Source organism: Scardinius erythrophthalmus (assembly GCF_964197995.2).
Source record: "Scardinius erythrophthalmus genome assembly, chromosome: 23".
Classification (NCBI taxonomy): domain Eukaryota; kingdom Metazoa; phylum Chordata; class Actinopteri; order Cypriniformes; family Leuciscidae; genus Scardinius; species Scardinius erythrophthalmus.
This window is the reverse complement of record NC_138243.1, coordinates 32,038,451-32,058,450: the sequence shown is the minus strand read 5'-3', so window position 1 is coordinate 32,058,450 and position 20,000 is coordinate 32,038,451. Positions and strand designations below refer to the sequence as shown.

The 20,000-nt window shown below is 46.7% G+C and overlaps 2 protein-coding genes across 3 annotated transcripts in view; one reads left to right on the top strand and one right to left on the bottom strand.

Moving 5' to 3' along the window:
• psmg1 (proteasome (prosome, macropain) assembly chaperone 1) overlaps nt 1-17,669 on the bottom strand; it is a 20,443-nt gene extending 2,774 nt beyond the window's left edge. Inside the window, exons 1-5 of one of the 2 annotated variants that reach the window (XM_081355153.1) lie at nt 17,391-17,669; nt 16,239-16,327; nt 9,977-10,098; nt 7,805-7,867; nt 7,497-7,695 (exon numbers count right to left, since the gene is read on the bottom strand). In XM_081355153.1, the coding sequence (XP_081211279.1) occupies nt 7,497-7,695; nt 7,805-7,867; nt 9,977-10,098; nt 16,239-16,327; nt 17,391-17,515 (598 nt within the window). In that variant the 5' untranslated portion in view covers nt 17,516-17,669. The remainder of the gene's footprint in view (nt 1-7,496; nt 7,696-7,804; nt 7,868-9,976; nt 10,099-16,238; nt 16,328-17,390) is intronic. The other variant, XM_081355152.1, reaches the window with a different exon arrangement.
• Nucleotides 17,670-18,232: 563 nt separating this feature from the next.
• mpzl1l (myelin protein zero-like 1 like) overlaps nt 18,233-20,000 on the top strand; it is a 13,951-nt gene continuing 12,183 nt past the window's right edge. The window contains exon 1 of the mRNA XM_081355154.1: nt 18,233-18,445. Coding sequence (XP_081211280.1) covers nt 18,373-18,445 — 73 coding nt within the window. The 5' untranslated portion in view covers nt 18,233-18,372. The remainder of the gene's footprint in view (nt 18,446-20,000) is intronic.

Sequence of the window (20,000 nt, the reverse complement as noted above, 5' to 3'; positions counted from 1 at the left end):
TTAATTTTGGGAACTGATTGGCCAGACTTTAATAAATTATTAGGGATTTTGTGTACGGATGCTTCTTGGGGGAAACCGGAAGGAAAAGAGGCGGTTGCTCAGCTGGGTGAAGCTGAGTCAGAACCTCTGGGTGCTGTTTCAGGGGAACAGAGCGTTTTGGGAGGAATTAACTTCCCCGAACGCGATGATTTTCCCCTGGAGCAGTCCCAGGATGAGACTCTAAAACATGCTTTTGATCAGGTTCGATCCATCGATGGCCAGCTTCTCCACCCTGACCAGCCGCTCTCCTATCCTTATTTTGCAATTTTAAAAGATAAGTTGTATCGGGTGACCCAAGACGCCCAGTCAAAGCAAGATACAACTCAGTTATTAGTTCCTCGAAGCCGCCGGGAAATGCTTTTCCAGGCGGCTCATTGTAATCCAATGGCCGGACATTTAGGACAAACAGCGACACTAAATCGTCTCATGGCCCGATTCTTTTGGCCGGGCATTCACGAGAACGTGCGCAAGTGGTGTGCGTCTTGTCGTGAATGTCAGTTGGTAAACCCACCGGCTAACCCAAAAGCACCTTTGTGCCCACTCCCGTTAATGCAGGCCCCCTTCGAGCGAATTGGTATGGACCTCATCGGGCCATTAGAACGGTCAGCACGGGGACACCGCTTTGCATTGGTCCTGGTGGACTATGCAACGCGGTATCCTGAAGCAGTTCCTCTCCGCACTATTTCCGCTAAAAGTGTGGCGAGTGCTCTGTTTTCATTGATCTCCCGGGTGGGAATCCCGAAAGAGATTCTCACCGATCAAGGCACGGCATTTATGTCACGTACTATACGCGAACTTTACGAGTTATTGGGCATTAAAGCGATTCGTACCAGTGTCTATCACCCACAGACAGACGGGCTGGTCGAACGGTTTAATCGCACGTTAAAAACCATGATTCGAAAGTTCGTACAGGAAGACGCCAAAAATTGGGATAAATGGTTAGAACCCCTCTTGTTCGCTGTACGAGAGGTCCCCCAAGCCTCCACGGGGTTTTCCCCCTTCGAGCTTCTCTATGGACGTCAGCCTCGCGGGGTGTTGGACGTCCTTAGAGAAACTTGGGAGGACGGACCTTCAAATAGTAGAAATGAAATTCAGTATGTCATGGACCTGAGAACAAAACTCCACACTTTGGGGCGGCTATCCATGGAGAATTTGTTACAGGCTCAAGACAGACAAAGTCGGTTGTACAACAGGGGGGCTAGACTGCGTCAATTTGCACCGGGAGAATAAGTGCTTGTATTACTTCCCACTTCCAGTTCAAAATTACTCGCAAAGTGGCAAGGACCCTTCGAGGTCACACGGCGAGTTGGGGATCTCAACTATGAGGTAATACGGACAGATAGAGGCGGGGCACATCAAATATACCATCTCAATCTCCTTAAAAAATGGTCGGAGGTGGAGTCAGTGTTGTTGGCGATGGTGGTGAGCGGAGAGGAGGATCTCGGTCCAGAAGCGCTTATAAAAAAACAATCCCTCGCTCTGGACCCTGGAGGAGACCACCTCTCACCATCCCAACTCACTGACATAAAGAATTTACAAGCAGAATTTGCGGATGTGTTCTCGCCTCTGCCTGGTCGCACAGATCTCATTCAGCACCACGTTGAGACCGAGCCGGGGGTGGTAGTTCGCAGCCGGCCGTATCGCCTGCCAGAGCATAAAAAAAAAGTAGTGCAGAGCGAATTAGAGGCAATGATGGAAATGGGAGTAATAGAAGAATCCAACAGTGATTGGGCGAGCCCGATAGTTTTGGTTCCCAAAACGGACGGCTCAGTCAGATTCTGTGTGGATTACAGGAAGGTGAATGCTGTGTCGAAATTCGACGCTTATCCAATGCCTAGGATTGACGAATTGCTTGATCGGCTGGGTACTGCTCGTTTTTATTCGACACTGGACTTAACGAAGGGATATTGGCAGATCCCCTTATCACCTATGTCCAAAGAAAAGACCGCTTTCACCACGCCGTTCGGATTACACCAATTTGTCACCCTTCCTTTCGGTTTGTTCGGGGCTCCAGCAACGTTTCAGCGTCTGATGGACAGAATTCTCCGGCCGCATGCTGCATATACTGCTGCCTACTTGGATGACATCATCATCTATAGTGGCGACTGGCAGCGGCATATGCAGCATTTGCGGGCTGTCCTGAAGACGCTGAGAAGAGCTGGGCTCACGGCAAACCCAAAGAAGTGTGCGGTTGGGCGAGTGGAAGTTAGATATCTGGGCTTCAACTTGGGTCATGGACAAGTGCGTCCCCAAATTGATAAGACGGCAGCAGTTGCAACTTGTCCAAGACCTAAGACCAAAAAGGAGGTTAGACAGTTCTTGGGGCTGGCGGGATATTATAGAAGGTTTGTGCCTAATTATTCGGACCTCGCCAGCCCGTTGACTGATCTGACTAAAAAAGAGGTACCAGATACGGTTCAGTGGACGGAGCAGTGTCAGCAGGCTTTCACTCAGATAAAGGCTGCTTTGTGTGGTGGCCCACTCTTACATGCCCCTAACTTTTCTCTCCCTTTTATTCTGCAGACTGACGCATCGGACAGAGGGATGGGCGCCGTCCTGTCCCAGGAGGTGGAGGGTGAGGAGCGGCCGGTGCTGTACATCAGTCGAAAGCTCTCAAAGAGAGAGACGATGTACAGCACCATCGAAAAGGAGTGCCTAGCCATCAGGTGGGCCGTTCTCACCCTCCGCTACTACCTCTTGGGACGGGAGTTCACCCTCTGTTCGGACCACGCTCCCCTGCAGTGGCTCCACCGCATGAAGGATACCAACGCGCGGATCACTCGTTGGTATCTAGCTTTACAGCCGTTTAAGTTCCAGGTGATCCACAGGCCGGGTGCACAGATGACTGTGGCTGACTTCCTCTCCAGGAGGAGGGGGGGGGAGGCTGCAGGCCGGATGGCTCCCCGGCCTGAGTCGGGCGGTGGGGGTATGTGGCGAGGGGGGCGTGGTTCCGCGAAGTCTGTAGCGGGAGAGAAAGGTGGGGGCCGAGCGGTGAGTAAGTAGGTCAAGTGCAGATGATGAACACCTGTGTCTGATTGCAGTAATTGGCGTGGAGAGACTGCATAAAGCCGGGGAGAGCGAGAGAGAGGAGAAGAGAGTAGTGGACTGGGACTACACGAACGGGCTGATCTAGGAGAGATCACCAGAGACTGTGACATTGTGTGATTATTTATTGCTGTGCAGGAAAGCACGGTGAACGCGCTGTTGCGCACCTTTTGTTTATTTGGTTTGTTTTGTGAATAAAGTGTCAGTCCCAGTCAGCCGACCCCTGTCTTCTTCCTTCCTACACTACAAACCTTACTACAATGATTTTGTGAGATTACTGTAAGGTTTTATCTTTGTTTGGGGTGAACCAGAGATTTAAACGAGTTAGCCAATGCCATGTAACTCCTACTCAGCTCGTGTTTTTGGACACATACCCTTTTTTTGCTAAAACACAGACTTGACATTCAATGTAAAAGTTATTGCACCCAAAAGTAACTTAAATTGGAGTTGTATAACTTTGATCATAAACAACTCTGAATCAGCCCGAACAGAGGCCTGTGTGTGAACCCTCTAAAATGGTCACTCATTCAATTTGAATAAGGGAATACATATGTAATGCATCCTCTGTAGATGTTTTTGAGTATAAAGGTGGCATTATACTAAAGGATGGAGGTCTGCGCCCCATATTGCACCTGCATATTTTTCCGCATTTTTCCTTTACAAAGGGAAGTTCAAGATGCTGACGTTGAAAACTATCCTGGCGCAGATTCGAACAGGGGACTGGTTTGTCACCATGGACCTGAAGGACGCATATTTCCACATCCAGGTCATTGCACGGCACAGGAAGTTCCTCCGGTTCGCCTTTGGGGGAAAGGCGTATCAGTATCGGGCCCTTCCATCTGGTCTAGCTCTGGCTCTGCGGACGTTCTCCAAGATGCAGCTCTGGCTCCCTCGAGGCTCCAGGGCATCCGTGTGCTAGATTATCTAGACAACATTCTGCCTCATTCCAGAGAGTTGGTGTGTCCTCACAGGGACGGCCTTCTCCACCACCTCCGGTCTCTTGGTCTCAGGTTGAATGCTCATTAGAGTCTTAACTCCTTCTCAGCAGACCACTTTCCTGGGTGTCTAACTCGATTCTCTCTCGATGCAGGCCAGTCTGGCCCCTGCTCGAGTTCCCAGTCCAGAAATATTGCTAAGCTACGTAACATGCTATCAGTTTCTGATGCAGAAAAGTTAGTTCATGCGTTCATGACCTCTAGACTAGATTACTGTAATGCTTTATTAGCTGGTTGTCCTGCATCCTCAATAAACAAGCTACAGTTAGTCCAAAATGCCGCCGCTAGAGTTCTTACTAGATCAAGAAAATATGATCATATAACACCAATTTTATCATCACTACATTGGTTACCTATAAAGTCCCGTATTAATTACAAGGTATTGCTACTGACCTATAAAGCCCTAAACGGCTTAGCTCCAGTCTACTTAACGGATCTTCTATCGCCCTATAATCCATCGCGCTCTTTAAGGTCACTAAATTCGAGGCTTTTGGTCATACCTAGGATATCCAGATCCACCAAAGGAGGGAGAGCATTTTCACATTTAGCTCCAAAACTCTGGAATAGTCTTCCGGATACTGTTCGTTGCTCAGATTCACTCTCCCAGTTTAAAACTAGATTAAAGACGCATCTCTTCAGCCAGGCATTCACATAATGATTACCTTTTATACTACAGTTAAATCGGATCAAATGCATTAATATTATGAACAGCAGCTACGCTAATTATTTCCCATATGCTTTTCTGTTGGTAAATAGAGTTCGTCAGCTCCAGTTTGTATCCAGCCTCTCATGGAGACTTCAGATGCCCAAACACCCGTGAAGAGACGACTTGATGCCAGCGATGTTATGCCCTAAATTAATACATGATTAACTAACTTTATTTTTCTATGTACATTTCTGAAATGCACTTTCTGTAAAGCTGCTTTGAAACAATGTGTATTGTGAAAAGCGCTATACAAATAAATTTGAATTGAATTGAATTGAAACAGTTCCCGTTTCAGGCTCGGCCATCGTGTAGCGGTGGGCATGTGTCGCAGCCTCTCCTGTGCTGCCCTTGGGTCTCCTTCATATGAGACCATTCCTGTGGTGGATGAAACCATTCTTGGTCTGCCTTCCGCCTGCTGAGAGTGTTGCGCAGTCGCCTTTGCGCTCTTTGGAGGTGGAAAGACTCCCCCTTTTTACTTCAGGGGGTCAAGATGGGTGTAGTTTGCCGTCGGCAGGTTGTCACGACGGACGCCTCTTTGACTGGTTGGGGTGCGGTCTTCGAGGGCAGACCGGAGTGCCGTGTTTGGACGGGCAAGCTTCTCTCGTGGCATATAAATTGCCTCGGGCTGTAAGCCGTCTCTCTGGCCGTGGATCATTGTCTCCCGGCCCTGATGGGCTGTCATGTCATTGTCAGGACGGACAACATGGCAGAGGTGTCCCATGTAAATCGCCAGGGAGGCTCGCGGTCGCGCACCCTCGTCAGGCATGCAGACCGCCTCCTCCTTTGGGCTCAAGACAGGTTTCTTTCGCTGAGAGCAGTTCACGTTCCAGGGGACCTGAGCGACGCAGCAGACTTTCTGATAGCCCAATTCTGGCCATCCCAGACGTGGTTCTCGGAACTGAGCCCCCTGGTGGAGGGGTCCCCTTGGCAGATTCCTATCAGGAGAGATCTGCTGTCTCAGCTCCGACCCGAGATATGGAGGCCTAGACCTGGTTATGTCCCCAAAGTTTTGTCCACATCATTCCGCTCTCAAGTGGTCGTGCTTCACTCTTTCTGTCCCCCTCCTTTTTCCTCTGCTAAGGAGGAGAAACATAATTTGCTTTGCCCTGTTCGGGCTTTAAAGGCATACGTGGACAGCTCTGGCAAGTGGCGCAAGTCGTCTCAGTTGTTCGTATGCTTTGGTGCTGGCCGCCGAGGGCTCGCCGCCTCTAAGCACAGGATCTCTCACCGGGTGAGACGTCATTTCCCTGGCTTATGAGGTGCGGAAGCCTCCTTCACCTCTGGGCGTTAAAGCTCGCTCTGCTAGGAGTATGGCGTCCTCCCAGGCTCTTTTCAAGGGAGTTCCTTTAGAGGATATTTGTGTGGCGGCAGGTTGGTCCTCCCTGCACACTTTTATTAGGTTTTATAACTTGGATTCTGTATGAACTGGTCGCCTTGGTCCTAGTTGAGTCTGGTCTGGCAAAAAAAAAAGTTATAGGAAAGTTCCTTGTTGGGCCAGATCTTGCAGCGCTTAGCTTGGCGTGTGTGGTATATCGTTCCCATTGCGTCATCGCTACGCAACGTAGAGTGAACCTATGAAAGAGAACGTCTCGGGTTACTCGCGTAACCCATGTCCTCTGAATAGGGAACGAGACGCTGCGTTCGCTGCCAAACTCCTCTCGCTGCCGAAGGAGCTTCTTCTTTATCGGTGGAAAATCTGAGGAGCAGATGCAGCTTTCACTGTATAAGAGTGAGTGACGTAGCGCCGCCGAGGAGGCAACCGCACCATCAGCCAATGAATTGGCGTGATTCTATACGGGTTCAGACAATCAGCGCATGCCTTCACGTGGCAGCCCTGTTTTGGCTAATATTACAGTACCACACATTTCTAATTTATTCTTTAATGGAATCAAAAGAATGGTTATGAACCACAGAAACCACCAACACTAGGCAAAACGATATGAGAAAGGAGAAATATGCAATTACTTAAGGGAAATTGTACTCATTTTTCGCATAAATATGCTTGTAACCAATTGCTTTAATATATAATTGTACTTGTATTCACTTATCTAGTATGCAAATATACTAATTAGAATATTACATGGCCCAAACATGTATCAAGCACCAGTATTCCTGGTCTAGGAGGAATACAAAGGAGTAATGGTCATTTTGAGGACCTGATGGCCGCCATTTTGAAAATGGGGCCTTTCTTGGAGTCAAACTTTGGTAAACTTTTAGTATGTTTTTAAGTACATCTGATACTACTGTAAACCACTGATAAACCTTTTGTTAGAATATTTTTGGGGTCAAGCCATATATTGCAGCTGACTAATGAGTGAGATTGGCCTGTTTTGTTATTGCCAAAGTCTCTGAAGCTTGTGTAAAGACTCCGCCCTCTTCTGAAGCTCGTGTAAAGACTCATTTGCATTTAAAGGGACACACACAAAAATGGCGCATTTTTGCTCACACCCAAAAAGGGGCAAATTTGACAAGCTATAATAAATGATCTGGTATTTTGAGCTGAAATTTCACACACACATTCTGGGGACTCCAGAGATTTATATTACATCTGGTGAAAAGGGACATAATATGTCACCTTTAAATATATACATGCATGTGTATGTATTTATTTATACAAAGTAATTATACACAGTACTCTTATTATGACCTATTATGTCAACACAAACTTTTATTTTGGATGCGATTAATCACGATTAACACACACACACTACCTGCAGCTGCCAGGCCACAGCTGATGTTGGGCGGCTCCAGCAGTGGACAGGCGACGGCACTGGTGTGTGTGCTGGTCTTCAGGCAGCGCAGGAAAGGTGTGCTGCTCCCACTCAGGTAGTCTGATGTTTTATACTCGGCCACGGAGCAGTCGGAGAGCACTGTCACACTCAGACCTCGGGCCTGAACACAGCCCAACACCTGCACACAGAAGTACAGAGCTCTGTGTGTCTGTGTGTGAGAGAGTGTGTGTGAAAGTGTGAGAGTGTGTGTGTGTGTGTGTGTGTGTGAGTGTGTGTTAGAGCTTTACCTTCTCCGTCCACTGGAACAGCTGGTCTTCAGCGACGTAACAGGAGCACTGGCATATCAGCACCTGCACACACACACGTGCATTACAGGGTTGTATTATGTATTATATATGTATTATGTAATGACAAGTGCAATAATTGTGCAGTTTAAATTATATTGCATATCTTATAATAAAATAATTAAATAAGCATAAAATTGATGATCTTGACCGGTTTAGTCAGATTATGACCTTGTGATTGCTGAGGTTCTGTGACATGTAATGTGTGGTGAGTAAGTGTGTGTGTGTGTCAGGGTGGGAATTATACCGCCGTCGCCCTACACTTTGGCCTTCATGTCCGTGAAAAAAAATCATCGTACGGCCACAGTGGCCTGTGTGCCCTGGCACTGTCCAAGTTCCATGTATAAAGCGCCAGTGCGGCATAGTGGGCTTGCTTTGAATTACAGCGAGCCACCCAAGTAGTCTCTGAACTGAATTTTAGCGCCTCTCTGTGTTGCTAGGAAGTTTGTTTTGTTTACTGTGTTTTTACTCTGGTAAAAGCGCCCGTGTGACGTTGTTTGTGCGTCGTGACTTGTTAGTTTCGCTTGACTAAACAGGAGGGCGGGACCTAAGCCAGTTAAAGTATTTATTCTAACAAACTGCTAGTACTTATTAGAAGAAGCAGTCGAACAACAGGAGAGACCATCAGTCTGTGAGTGTTTACTTTTCCCAGTTGATTTTAGCTCTGTGTTGCTAGGAAGTTTGTTTTGTTTACTGTGTTTTTACTCTGGTAAAAGCGCCTCCAGAAGTTACGTTATTAACCTGTCTTAACCTGTTAACCGTTGCCAGTGCGTCGGCGCACTGAAGCGTTTTTTTTTTTTTTATAATTCAAAGTTACTATAAGATTTAATGTTATTACCTTGACAAACTATACATCATTAAAAAGATATAAGACTCACATTTCAGTATTTGACCACTATTGTATTCTGAGAAATTTATATTGACGGTTATGTCTTAATTTGTGTCAGGAGTTATGAAATGCAAAAATGAGTCGATACCTTTAATATGAATTATGAGCGTCAGACGCTCCCATTCATAAAAACCTCCTGTGCTGTCATCATGAAAGCGATTCACAAAACAACGTCCCTCATGGCTTTTAGCTCAAAAGTGTGCAGATTTGGAGAAATATTGATATATTCTCAGTTTACATCAGATTTCTATTGACAGGAATAATATTTTATTGAATTTATAGCCAAATGCGTCGATGTAATCATTATGAGCGCTGTATACTGATGTGCTGTGTTTTCAATTCATACCAGCAGGTGAGGGCGCTCTACTGAACATTATAGTCCATATTTGAAACACATGAAGAAGAGCGTTCGACAATGCAGGAAATCCCAAATCCCCGACCACAAACAGAGCTAACAGATCGCTGCAACATGCAGATTATGTCGTTTTGAAGACAATAAACATTTTTGCAATGATATTTGACTTACCTGTGTTCTTCGAGCCATGTCAGGCATTTTCATAATAATAGATTATATGTATAATGTTATGCTAATCAATAGACTTTATCATCGTTGCATTATACATAAAATATTATATTTTCTGTCTGATTTTTTTTTTTATCTGATGTCAAATTAGATCACAGAAGGTTATTTAGAACACTCGACTTGCATTATAAAGTAAGTTTGGAGCACAAACATGGTTTTAGTCTCATAAATTGTTGTGTATTGATGGTGTGCTAAGCTAATAAATAAAGTCATATGACATGATCTTGAAAAACATTTACCTAAATACAGAGTTTTAGACATATCATCTTCAGATTTTAAGTATAACATGGTCAGACATGTGGCTTTAGCTGCAGTGCATTTCTAGATTGATACAATGCCAATTTCAATTTTATTTTCATGAAAATGTTTCATAACTTAATTTTTTTTTTAAAAGTCATAATCCATGTCTTATTCCAAAATAGGATGTTATGGTATCAATCTGAATGGGAAAACCATCGAATTGTACTCAATGGCCTTTGTGCCCTGTCATATGGCCTTGGTGCCCCTAAATAAAAAGAAAAGGTGGAGGCAAAATGGCCTTGCCCCTAAAATTACATAATTCCCATCCTGGTGTGTGTGTGTGTGTGTGTGTGTGTGTGTGTGTGTGTGTGTGTGTGTGTATGTGAGTGTGTGATCTCCTCACCTGCTTCTGCTGGTACAGGACACATGATGGCTCTCCGTCAGTTTGGCTCCGCTCGTTCCACAGGGAAACCCGGGCCACGGGCCGCCAGCCTCCAGAGCTCAGCACGTACGCCGAGATGAAGCCTGGGAAAACAGGAGAACATGGGAACAGGAGAACATGGGTACAGGAGAACATGGGAACAGGAGAACAGGGGAACAGGGAAACAGGAGAACAGGGGAACAGGGGAACAGGAGAACCGGGGAACAGGGAAACAGGAGAACAGTGAAACAGGAGAACAGTAGAACAGGGGAACAGGAGAACAGGAGAACAGGAGAACAGGGGAACCGGGGAACAGTAGAACAGGGGAACAGGGGAACAGGAGAACCGGGGAACAGGGAAACAGGAGAACAGTGAAACAGGAGAACAGTAGAACAGGGGAACAGGAGAACAGGAGAACAGGGGAACCGGGGAACAGTAGAACAGGGGAACAGTGGAACGGGAACAGAAGAACAGGGGAACCGGGGAACAGGAGAACAGGGGAACAGGGAAACAGGAGAACCGGGGAACATGGGAACAGGGGAACAGGGAAACAGGAGAACAGGGGAACCGGGGAACAGTGGGACAGTGGAACAGGGGAACAGTAGAACAGGGGAACAGGAGAACAGGGGAACCGGGGAACAGTAGAACAGGGGAACAGTGGAACAGGGGAACAGTGGAACAGGGGAACAGAAGAACAGGGGAACAGAAGAACAGGGGAACCGGGGAACAGGAGAACAGGGGAACAGGGGAACAGGAGAACCGGAGAACAGTAGAACAGGGGAACAGGGGAACCGGGGAACAGGGGAACAGGGGAACAGGGGAACAGGAAAACAGGGGAACAGGGGAACCGGAGAACAGGGGAACCGGGGAACAGTAGAACAGGGGAACAGGAGAACAGGGGAACAGGGGAACAGGAGAACAGGAGAAGAGGGGTACAGGAGAACAGGGGAACAGGAGAAGAGGGGAACCGGGGAACAGTAGAACAGGGGAACAGTGGAACGGGAACAGAAGAACAGGGGAACCGGGGAACAGGAGAACAGGGGAACAGGGAAACAGGAGAACAGGGGAACAGGAGAACCGGGGAACATGGGAACAGGAGAACAGGGAAAAAGGAGAACAGGAGAAGAGGTTAACAGGAGAACAGGAGAAGAGGGGAACAGGGGAACAGGGGAACCGGGGAACAGTGGGACAGTGGAACAGGGGAACAGTAGAACAGGGGAACAGGGGAACAGGAGAACAGGGGAACCGGGGAACAGGAGAACAGTAAAACAGGGGAACATTGAAACAGGGGAACAGAAGAACAGGGGAACCGGGGAACAGGGGAACAGGAGAACCGGAGAACAGTAGAACAGGGGAACCGGGGAACAGGAGAACAGGGCAACAGTGGAACAGGGGAACAGGAAAACAGGGGAACCGGAGAACAGGGGAACCGGGGAACAGTAGAACAGGAGAACAGGAGAAGAGGGGAACAGGAAAACAGGGGAACAGGGGAACAGGAGAACAGGGGAACAGGGGAACAGGAGAACAGGGGAACAGGAGAACAGGAGAACAGGAGAAGAGGGGACAGGAGAACAGGGGAACAGGAGAACAGGGGAACAGGGTAAAAACAGGAGAAGAGGGGAACAGGAGAACAATGGAACAGGAGAACAGGAGAAGAGGGGTACAGGAGAACAGGGGAACAGGAGAACAGGAGAACAGGGGAATAGGGGAACAGGGGAAACAGGAGAAGAGGGGAACAGGAGAACAATGGAACAGGAGAACAGGAGAAGAGGGGACAGGAGAACAGGGGAACAGGAGAACAGGGGAATAGGGGAACAGGGGAAACAGGAGAAGAGGGGAACAGGAGAACAATGGAACAGGAGAACAGGAGAAGAGGGGTACAGGAGAACAGGGGAACGGGAGAACAGGGGAACAGGAGAACAGGGGAACAGAAGAACAGGAGAAGAGGGGAACAGGAGAACAGGAGAACAGGGGAACCAGGGAACAGGAGAACAGGAGAAGAGGGGAACAGGAAAACAGGGGAACCCGAGAACAAGGGAACCGGGGAACAGTAGAACAGGGGAACAGGAGAAGAGGGAAACAGGAGAACAGGAGAAGAGGGGAAAGGAGAACAGGGGAACAGGAGAACAGGGGAACAGAAGAACAGGAGAAGAGGGGACAGGAGAACAGGGGAACAGGAGAACGGGAGAACAGGGGAACAGGAGAACAGGGGAATAGGGGAACAGGAGAACAGGAGAACAGGGGAACAGGGGAACAGGAGAACAGGGGAACAGGGGAACAGGAGAACAGGGGAACAGGAGAACAGGAGAACAGGAGAACAGGAGAAGAGGGGACAGGAGAACAGGGGAACAGGAGAACAGGAGAACAGGGGAATAGGGGAACAGGGGAAACAGGAGAAGAGGGGAACAGGAGAACAATGGAACAGGAGAACAGGAGAAGAGGGGTACAGGAGAACAGGGGAACGGGAGAACAGGGGAACAGGAGAACAGGGGAACAGAAGAACAGGAGAAGAGGGGAACAGGAGAACAGGGGAACAGGAGAACAGGGGAACCAGGGAACAGGAGAACAGGAGAAGAGGGGAACAGGAGAACAGGAGAAGAGGGGAACAGGAAAACAGGGGAACCCGAGAACAAGGGAACCGGGGAACAGTAGAACAGGGGAACAGGAGAAGAGGGAAACAGGAGAACAGGAGAAGAGGGGAAAGGAGAACAGGGGAACAGGAGAACAGGGGAACAGAAGAACAGGAGAAGAGGGGACAGGAGAACAGGGGAACAGGAGAACGGGAGAACAGGGGAACAGGAGAACAGGGGAATAGGGGAATAGGGGAACAGGAGAACAGGAGAACAGGGGAACAGGAGAAGAGGGGAACAGGAGAAGAGGGGAACAGGAGAACAGGGGAACAATGGAACAGGAGAACAGGAGAAGAGGGATACAGAAGAACAGGGGAACAGGAGAACAGGGGAACAGGAGAAAATGGGAACGGGAGAACGGGAACGGGAGAACAGGGGAACGGGAGAACAGGAGAACATGGGAACAGGAGAACAGGGGAACAGGGGAACGGGAGAACAGGGGAACAGGAGAACAGGAGAACATGGGAACAGGGGAACGGGAGAACAGGGGAACAGGGGAACAGGAGAACAGGAGAAGAGGGGAACAGGAGAACAGGGGAAGAGGGGAACCAGGGAACAGGAGAACAGGGGAACCGGGGAACAGGGGAACCAGGGAACAGAAGAACAGGAGAAGAGGGGAACAGGAAAACAGGGGAACCGGAGAACAGGAGAACCGGGGAACAGTAGAACAGTGGAACAGGGGAACCGGTGAACAGGAGAACAGGGGAACAGGAGAACAGGGGAACAGGAGAACAGGGGAACAGGAGAACAGGAGAAGAGGGGACAGGAGAACAGGAGAATGGGAGAACAGGGGAACAGGAGAACAGGGGAATAGGGGAACAGGGGAAACAGGAGAAGAGGGGAACAGGAGAACAGGGGAACAATGGAACAGGAGAAGAGGGGAACAGGAAAACAGGGGAAACGGAGAACAGGAGAACAGGGGAACCGGGGAACAGTAGAACAGGGGAACAGGAGAACAGGGGAACAGGGGAATAGGGGAACAGGAGAAGAGGGGAACAGGAGAAGAGGGGAACAATGGAACAGGAGAAGAGGGGTACAGGAGAACAGGAGAAAAGGGGAACGGGAGAACAAGGGAACAGGAGAACATGGGAACGGGAGAACAGGGAAACGGGAGAACGGGAGAACAGGGGAACAGGGGAGCGGGAGAAGAGGGGAACAGGAGAACAGGAGAAGAGGGGAACAGGAGAACAGGAGAACAGGAGAAGAGGGGAACAGGAGAAGAGGAGAACAGAAGAAGAGGGGAACAGGAGAACAGGGGAACAATGGAACAGGAGAAGAGGGGTACAGGAGAACAGGGGAACGGGAGAACAGGGGAACGGGAGAACAGGGGAACGGGAGAACAGGGGAACGGGGAGAGGGACAACAGGGGAACAGGAGAACAGGAGAACAGGGGAACAGGAGAAGAGGGGAACAGGAGAACAGGGGAACAATGGAACAGGAGAACAGCAGAAGAGGGGAACAGGAGAACAGGAGAAGAGGGGTACAGGAGAACAGGAGAACAGGGGAACAGGAGAACAGGGGAACGGGAGAACAGGGGAACGGGAGAACAGGGGAACGGGAGAACAGGGGAATGGGAGAACAGGGGAACGGGAGAACAGGGGAACAGGAGAACAGGGGAACAGGAGAACAGGGGAACAGAAGAACAGGAGAAGAGGGGAACAGGAGAACAGGAGAACAGGGGAACCAGGGAACAGGAGAACAGGAGAAGAGGGGAACAGGAAAACAGGGGAACCCGAGAACAAGGGAACCGGGGAACAGTAGAAGAGGGGAACAGGAGAAGAGGGAAACAGGAGAACAGGAGAAGAGGGGAAAGGACAACAGGGGAACAGGAGAACAGGGGAACAGGAGAAGAGGGGAACAGGAGAACAGGGGAACAATGGAACAGGAGAACAGGAGAAGAGGGGAACAGGAGAACAGGAGAAGAGGGGTACAGGAGAACAGGAGAACAGGGGAACAGGAGAACAGGGGAACGGGAGAACAGGGGAACGGGAGAACAGGGGAACGGGAGAACAGGGGAACGGGAGAACAGGGGAACGGGAGAACAGGGGAACAGGAGAACAGGGGAACGGGAGAACAGGGGAACGGGAGAACAGGGGAACGGGAGAACAGGGGAACGGGAGAACAGGGGAATGGGAGAACAGGGGAACGGGAGAACAGGGGAACAGGAGAACAGGGGAACAGAAGAACAGGAGAAGAGGGGAACAGGAGAACAGGAGAACAGGGGAACCAGGGAACAGGAGAACAGGAGAAGAGGGGAACAGGAAAACAGGGGAACCCGAGAACAAGGGAACCGGGGAACAGTAGAACAGGGGAACAGGAGAACAGGGGAATAGGGGAACAGGGGAAACAGGAGAAGAGGGGAACAGGAGAAGAGGGGACAGGAGAACAGGGGAACAGGAGAACAGGAGAACAGGGGAACAGGAGAAGAGGGGAACAGGAGAACAGGGGAACAATGGAACAGGGGAACAGGAGAACAGGAGAAGAGGGGTACAGGAGAACAGGAGAACAGGGGAACAGGAGAACAGGGGAACGGGAGAACAGGGGAACGGGAGAACAGGGGAACGGGAGAACAGGGGAACGGGAGAACAGGGGAACGGGAGAACGGGACAACAGGGGAGCGGGACAACAGGGGAACAGGAGAACAGATGAACAGGAGAACAATGGAACAGGAGAAGAGGGGTACAGGAGAACAATGGAACAGGGGAACAGGAGAACAATGGAACAGGGGAACAGGGGAACAGGGGAACAGGAGAACAATGGAACAGGGGAACAGGAGAACAGGGGAACGGGAGAACGGGAGAACAGGGGAACGGGAGAACAGGGGAACAGAGGAACAGGGGAACAGGAGAACAGGCGAGTGGGACAACAGGGGAACAGGAGAAGAGGGGAACAGGAGAACAGGGGAACAGGGGAACGGGAGAACAGGGGAACGGGAGAACAGGGGAACAGAGGAACAGGGGAACAGGAGAACAGGCGAGTGGGACAACAGGGGAACAGGAGAAGAGGGGAACAGGGGAACAGGAGAACGGGAGAACAGGGGAACGGGAGAACAGGGGAACGGGAGAACAGGGGAACAGGAGAACAGGGGAACAGGAGAACAGGCGAGTGGGACAACAGGGGAACAGGAGAAGAGGGGAACAGGAGAACAGGGGAGCGGGACAACAGGGGAACAGGAGAAGAGGGGAACAGGAGAAGAGGGGAACAGGAGAACAGGCGAGTGGGACAACAGGGGAACAGGAGAAGAGGGGAACAGGAGAACAGGGGAGCGGAACAACAGGGGAACAGGGGAGCATGGGAACAGGAGAACAGGGGAACAGGGGAGTGGGACAACAGGGGAACAATGGAACAGGAGAACAGGAGAAGAGGGGAACAGGGGAACAGGGGAGCGGGACAACAGGGGAACAGGGGAGCGGGACAACAGGGGAACAGGGGAGCATGGGAACAATGGAACAGGAGAACGGGGGAGCGGGACAACAGGGGAACAGGAGAACAGGGGAACAGGGGAGCATGGGAACAGGAGAACAGGGGAGCATGGGAACAGGAGAACAGGGGAACAGGAGGAGCTCAAGATTAGGTTCCGCAGGATCTCTAGAGCGAAGCGTGATGTTTCTCACCAGTGGCGTTTGGACCCGCAGCAATGATTAGATCCGAACACGACAGGGACCCACTGTCTGTGTGTGAGAGCCAGAACACATCCACACGCCTGAGACACACACACACACACACTCAATTACTTTCATTATCAACTGCAGCTCAGATGAAGCCCATTACCGCTACAAAATCATGCTTTTCTAAATCATAATTATGATATAAAGTGTCAAAATAATGACAGACTGTCATATTATGAGAAAAAAGTAGTAAATTTGCATTTATGCATTTGGCAGACGCTTTTATCCAAAGCATTTCAAGGTACACATTTACATTATTATCAGTTCTTGCTTTCCCTGGGAATCGAACCCCTGTCCTGTTTTTGGCGTTGCAAGCGCCAACGCTCTACTGTTTGAGCTACAGGAAAACCAGTAATTATGTATATAGAAATTCCTTTTTATAATTAACTTCATAATTATGACTGTCACATAAGAGTAAAAAACAACCTTTTGTAAATCATTCATAATTATGACATTAAAAGACGAAATCAAGACAAAATGTTGAAATTGTGACATTAAAAGTTGTAGTTTTGACATAGAGATTCATAATTTCAGCTTTTTATTACGTAATTATGACATTAAAAGTAGAAATTGACAATGTAATTATGACAGAAGTTGTAATTTCAACTTCTCATAATTTAAACTTTTTAGTGTCATAATTATGACTTGTATGTCAATTTGGACTTTTTGTGCCATATTTAAGACATAATCAATCATATGGAAACCCACATTAAGATATTGTAAACATGAACAAGCTGCTTTGAAACTGTGTGTGTGTGTATTGATTGATCTGTGACGTGATCAATACAGTGATGATCCATATTAATATTCAAACTCAAAATTGCTTTATTGGCATGACTGTAAATAATACAACAATGCCAAAGCTGGGAATATATGTACATAAAATAATATTAAAAACATCAAAACAATTAAAAATATATATAAATAACTCAAGTTTATTTCACAGCAGCTTGACAGAAAGACACGCGGCTGAAGTGAAACCGAAAGGATAGTGTTTTCATTAGTCTCTTAAAAAGCTGATGAAATAAGACTATAAAACAAATGTTACGGACGGACACAGTTTATTGCATTATGAATAAATATAATGCATGATTTTACCTCTTCTCCTCTATTTCACGTCGGATCTGTTCATCTTCCTCGTTTTCCCTCGTCATATCATCATACTCATCCTCCTCGACAGCTCTCGAGTACACCGACAACACCTCGCCGAAGAAAGTCGCCATAATAGAGGATTATTGTCTAATTAATAATAATAACAATGCGAGTCAAACCCAAACCCGCTGTGTAACGATCGATGCTCCGCTAAATTGATAGCCCGATACACACCGGAAGTAGAACGGCAAGACTTTTATTTTGTTTTCAGTTCTTTTATGCAAAAAAAAAAAAAATTCAGTTTACATATTATAATACAAAACGTGTGTGTATAATACACACAATTTAACAACAATACAGCCATTGTCAACATAATACACAAATAACTGCTATAACTTTTCTGCTAACGAGAGAAAAAAGAAATAAGAACATGAGGGTATAAAATTAATTTATAGACATCAACAACAAGAGTATACAAATGAAAGGTTTTGTAAATTGAAGTCGTTCTACTTGGTTTCTTATTACTGAATTCACATTTGTGGATACAGTTTGCAAAGAAGATAAATATTTAGGGAAATAGTGTATTCCGAAAGAGTTGTGAAACAATTATGAATAGTAATAATTATAATAATCAATAAAATATGTTAGTATTATTAAAACTGAGATCACAATCAGAATCACAGACTTTAGTGTGAATGGTTTATTTTTTATTACAATTCTCGCGACAAAGGTCAGAATGCAAAGCAAATGTATTCAAATCTTCATTATAACCAACATTAAAATACTGTTTACCCAATATCCGCTCTGAGATCAGTAGTTCATTACATTCGGTACATCAGAGCTGATCTGAGGCCAGTAGCGTGTGTTCGGCACACCCGTGCTGACGTCACTGAGTCTGATCTGAGATCAGCGGGCACCTCCGTCGGTCTGATGCTGTAAACAAACACGGAGGCTCCGTTACTCGGGCGATATTTATGAAACCTAAAGGATGGAAATTAGGCTTCCGATTTCCACACACAGTTATGTTTCAGTGTGTGTCTCTGTGCTGTTTATTCTCGCGGGTAAGCTCTGCTTGATTTATCCCAGGCGTTTGACGTCATATGTGAGCGTTAGCGCTGCTCCGTGCTAACATGCTAGCGTCAGTTAACAGCAATACTTATCTGGTGATTTTATTTTAATATCATATGAAATGAGTCTATAAAGAACAGCTCTTGTTTTGTGTTAATTTAATGTCCTGAAGCAGCTCGTTTAAATACATCCAGTGTGCGTGTGTTTAAAGTGTTTCTCAGATCAGGAAGTTTAGCTCGTATTGTTCTGTTAGCACATTAGCCTCCCTCATTCTACATTATATCAGTTTTACTCACGAAAACGTTCCTTTGATTAATTAATAACTCCCATAATTTAATCGCGTACTATTGTATTTTTAAACGTTTTAGGTTTAATTTGATCAGCTTGAGTTCCCTTTAATAAACCAGGAGAGACGAACAATAAAGACTCAAATCTGAATTAATTATTTTATTTCGTGTATTTTAATGAGCATCCGGTGTAAATCATTAAATAACACCATTTACATGGTCTGTTTTTATATAGAGTGCTTTATGTCTGGGTTTAAAGTGATTTTGTTAAGTACTAAAATATACCATGGTATTGTTTGAAGAGGGCACGCCTGTATTATTCACTGACGTGTTATATAAATATAATATTAATAAGCATGTAGGCATTGACACAAATTTCACGATTCGATTTCGATTCACAAGCTTGCAATTAAATTCCAGTTTCGATTCATTTGGATTTTATTTCAAGTACAATACATGTCCACTTTTGCTAAATAAATTGCACATTCGTTCGTTTTTAGTGTACTAATAACATTATAATAACTTTGTAATGGCATAATTATGTTCCTACTTTAATTCAGTATTTGAGATCTAAATATTTCAGTGGTCAGAAATGACAGAATTATTATTTATTTTTTTATTTCAATGAAAGGAATGTACTATATTTTAGTTTGATAATGTTTTTTATTTAATATTTTGTATTTTTAGGGGATTTTATGATACTAAATTATATTTACGCTGTATAATCCAAATTCACTTTTTGAGCATAGACCTGAAAATTAAATTTCGAACTTAAACTGTGGTAAATATTGAATACTTTAGAGCGACAGACTGAAGTTTGATCTCTTTTCATAGACGACACTTGGCAGATTATTGCTGAAGTGAATTTTTTTTCTAAAAAGTGCACAAAAAAGTTACAGAATTTTACGTTTATTGTCATGAGAAATGCACAAAAATACTGTTTTAAATTTTTATATGAAATCTATATTTTCAAAAACACATTTTACTCTAAAATTGCAAGAAAATCAAAGCCATAAATCTAAACAAGTTGAGCTTGATATCTCAACAAATGATCTTTCAGTGAGATGTTGTTCGGCTGCAGTTCCACACGCTTCCACTAGAGGAAACTCGACACTCGTTCATTTACAAAGCGCTCATTTCTGACCGCGAGGAGCTCAAGTGTTTCAGGACCATTAAACCTGTTCGAATCCCGTTTTTTTTTCACACAGCAAGTGCCAAAATCTTTACCAAGATTCGTACCATTCCCATGAAGTTAAACAAA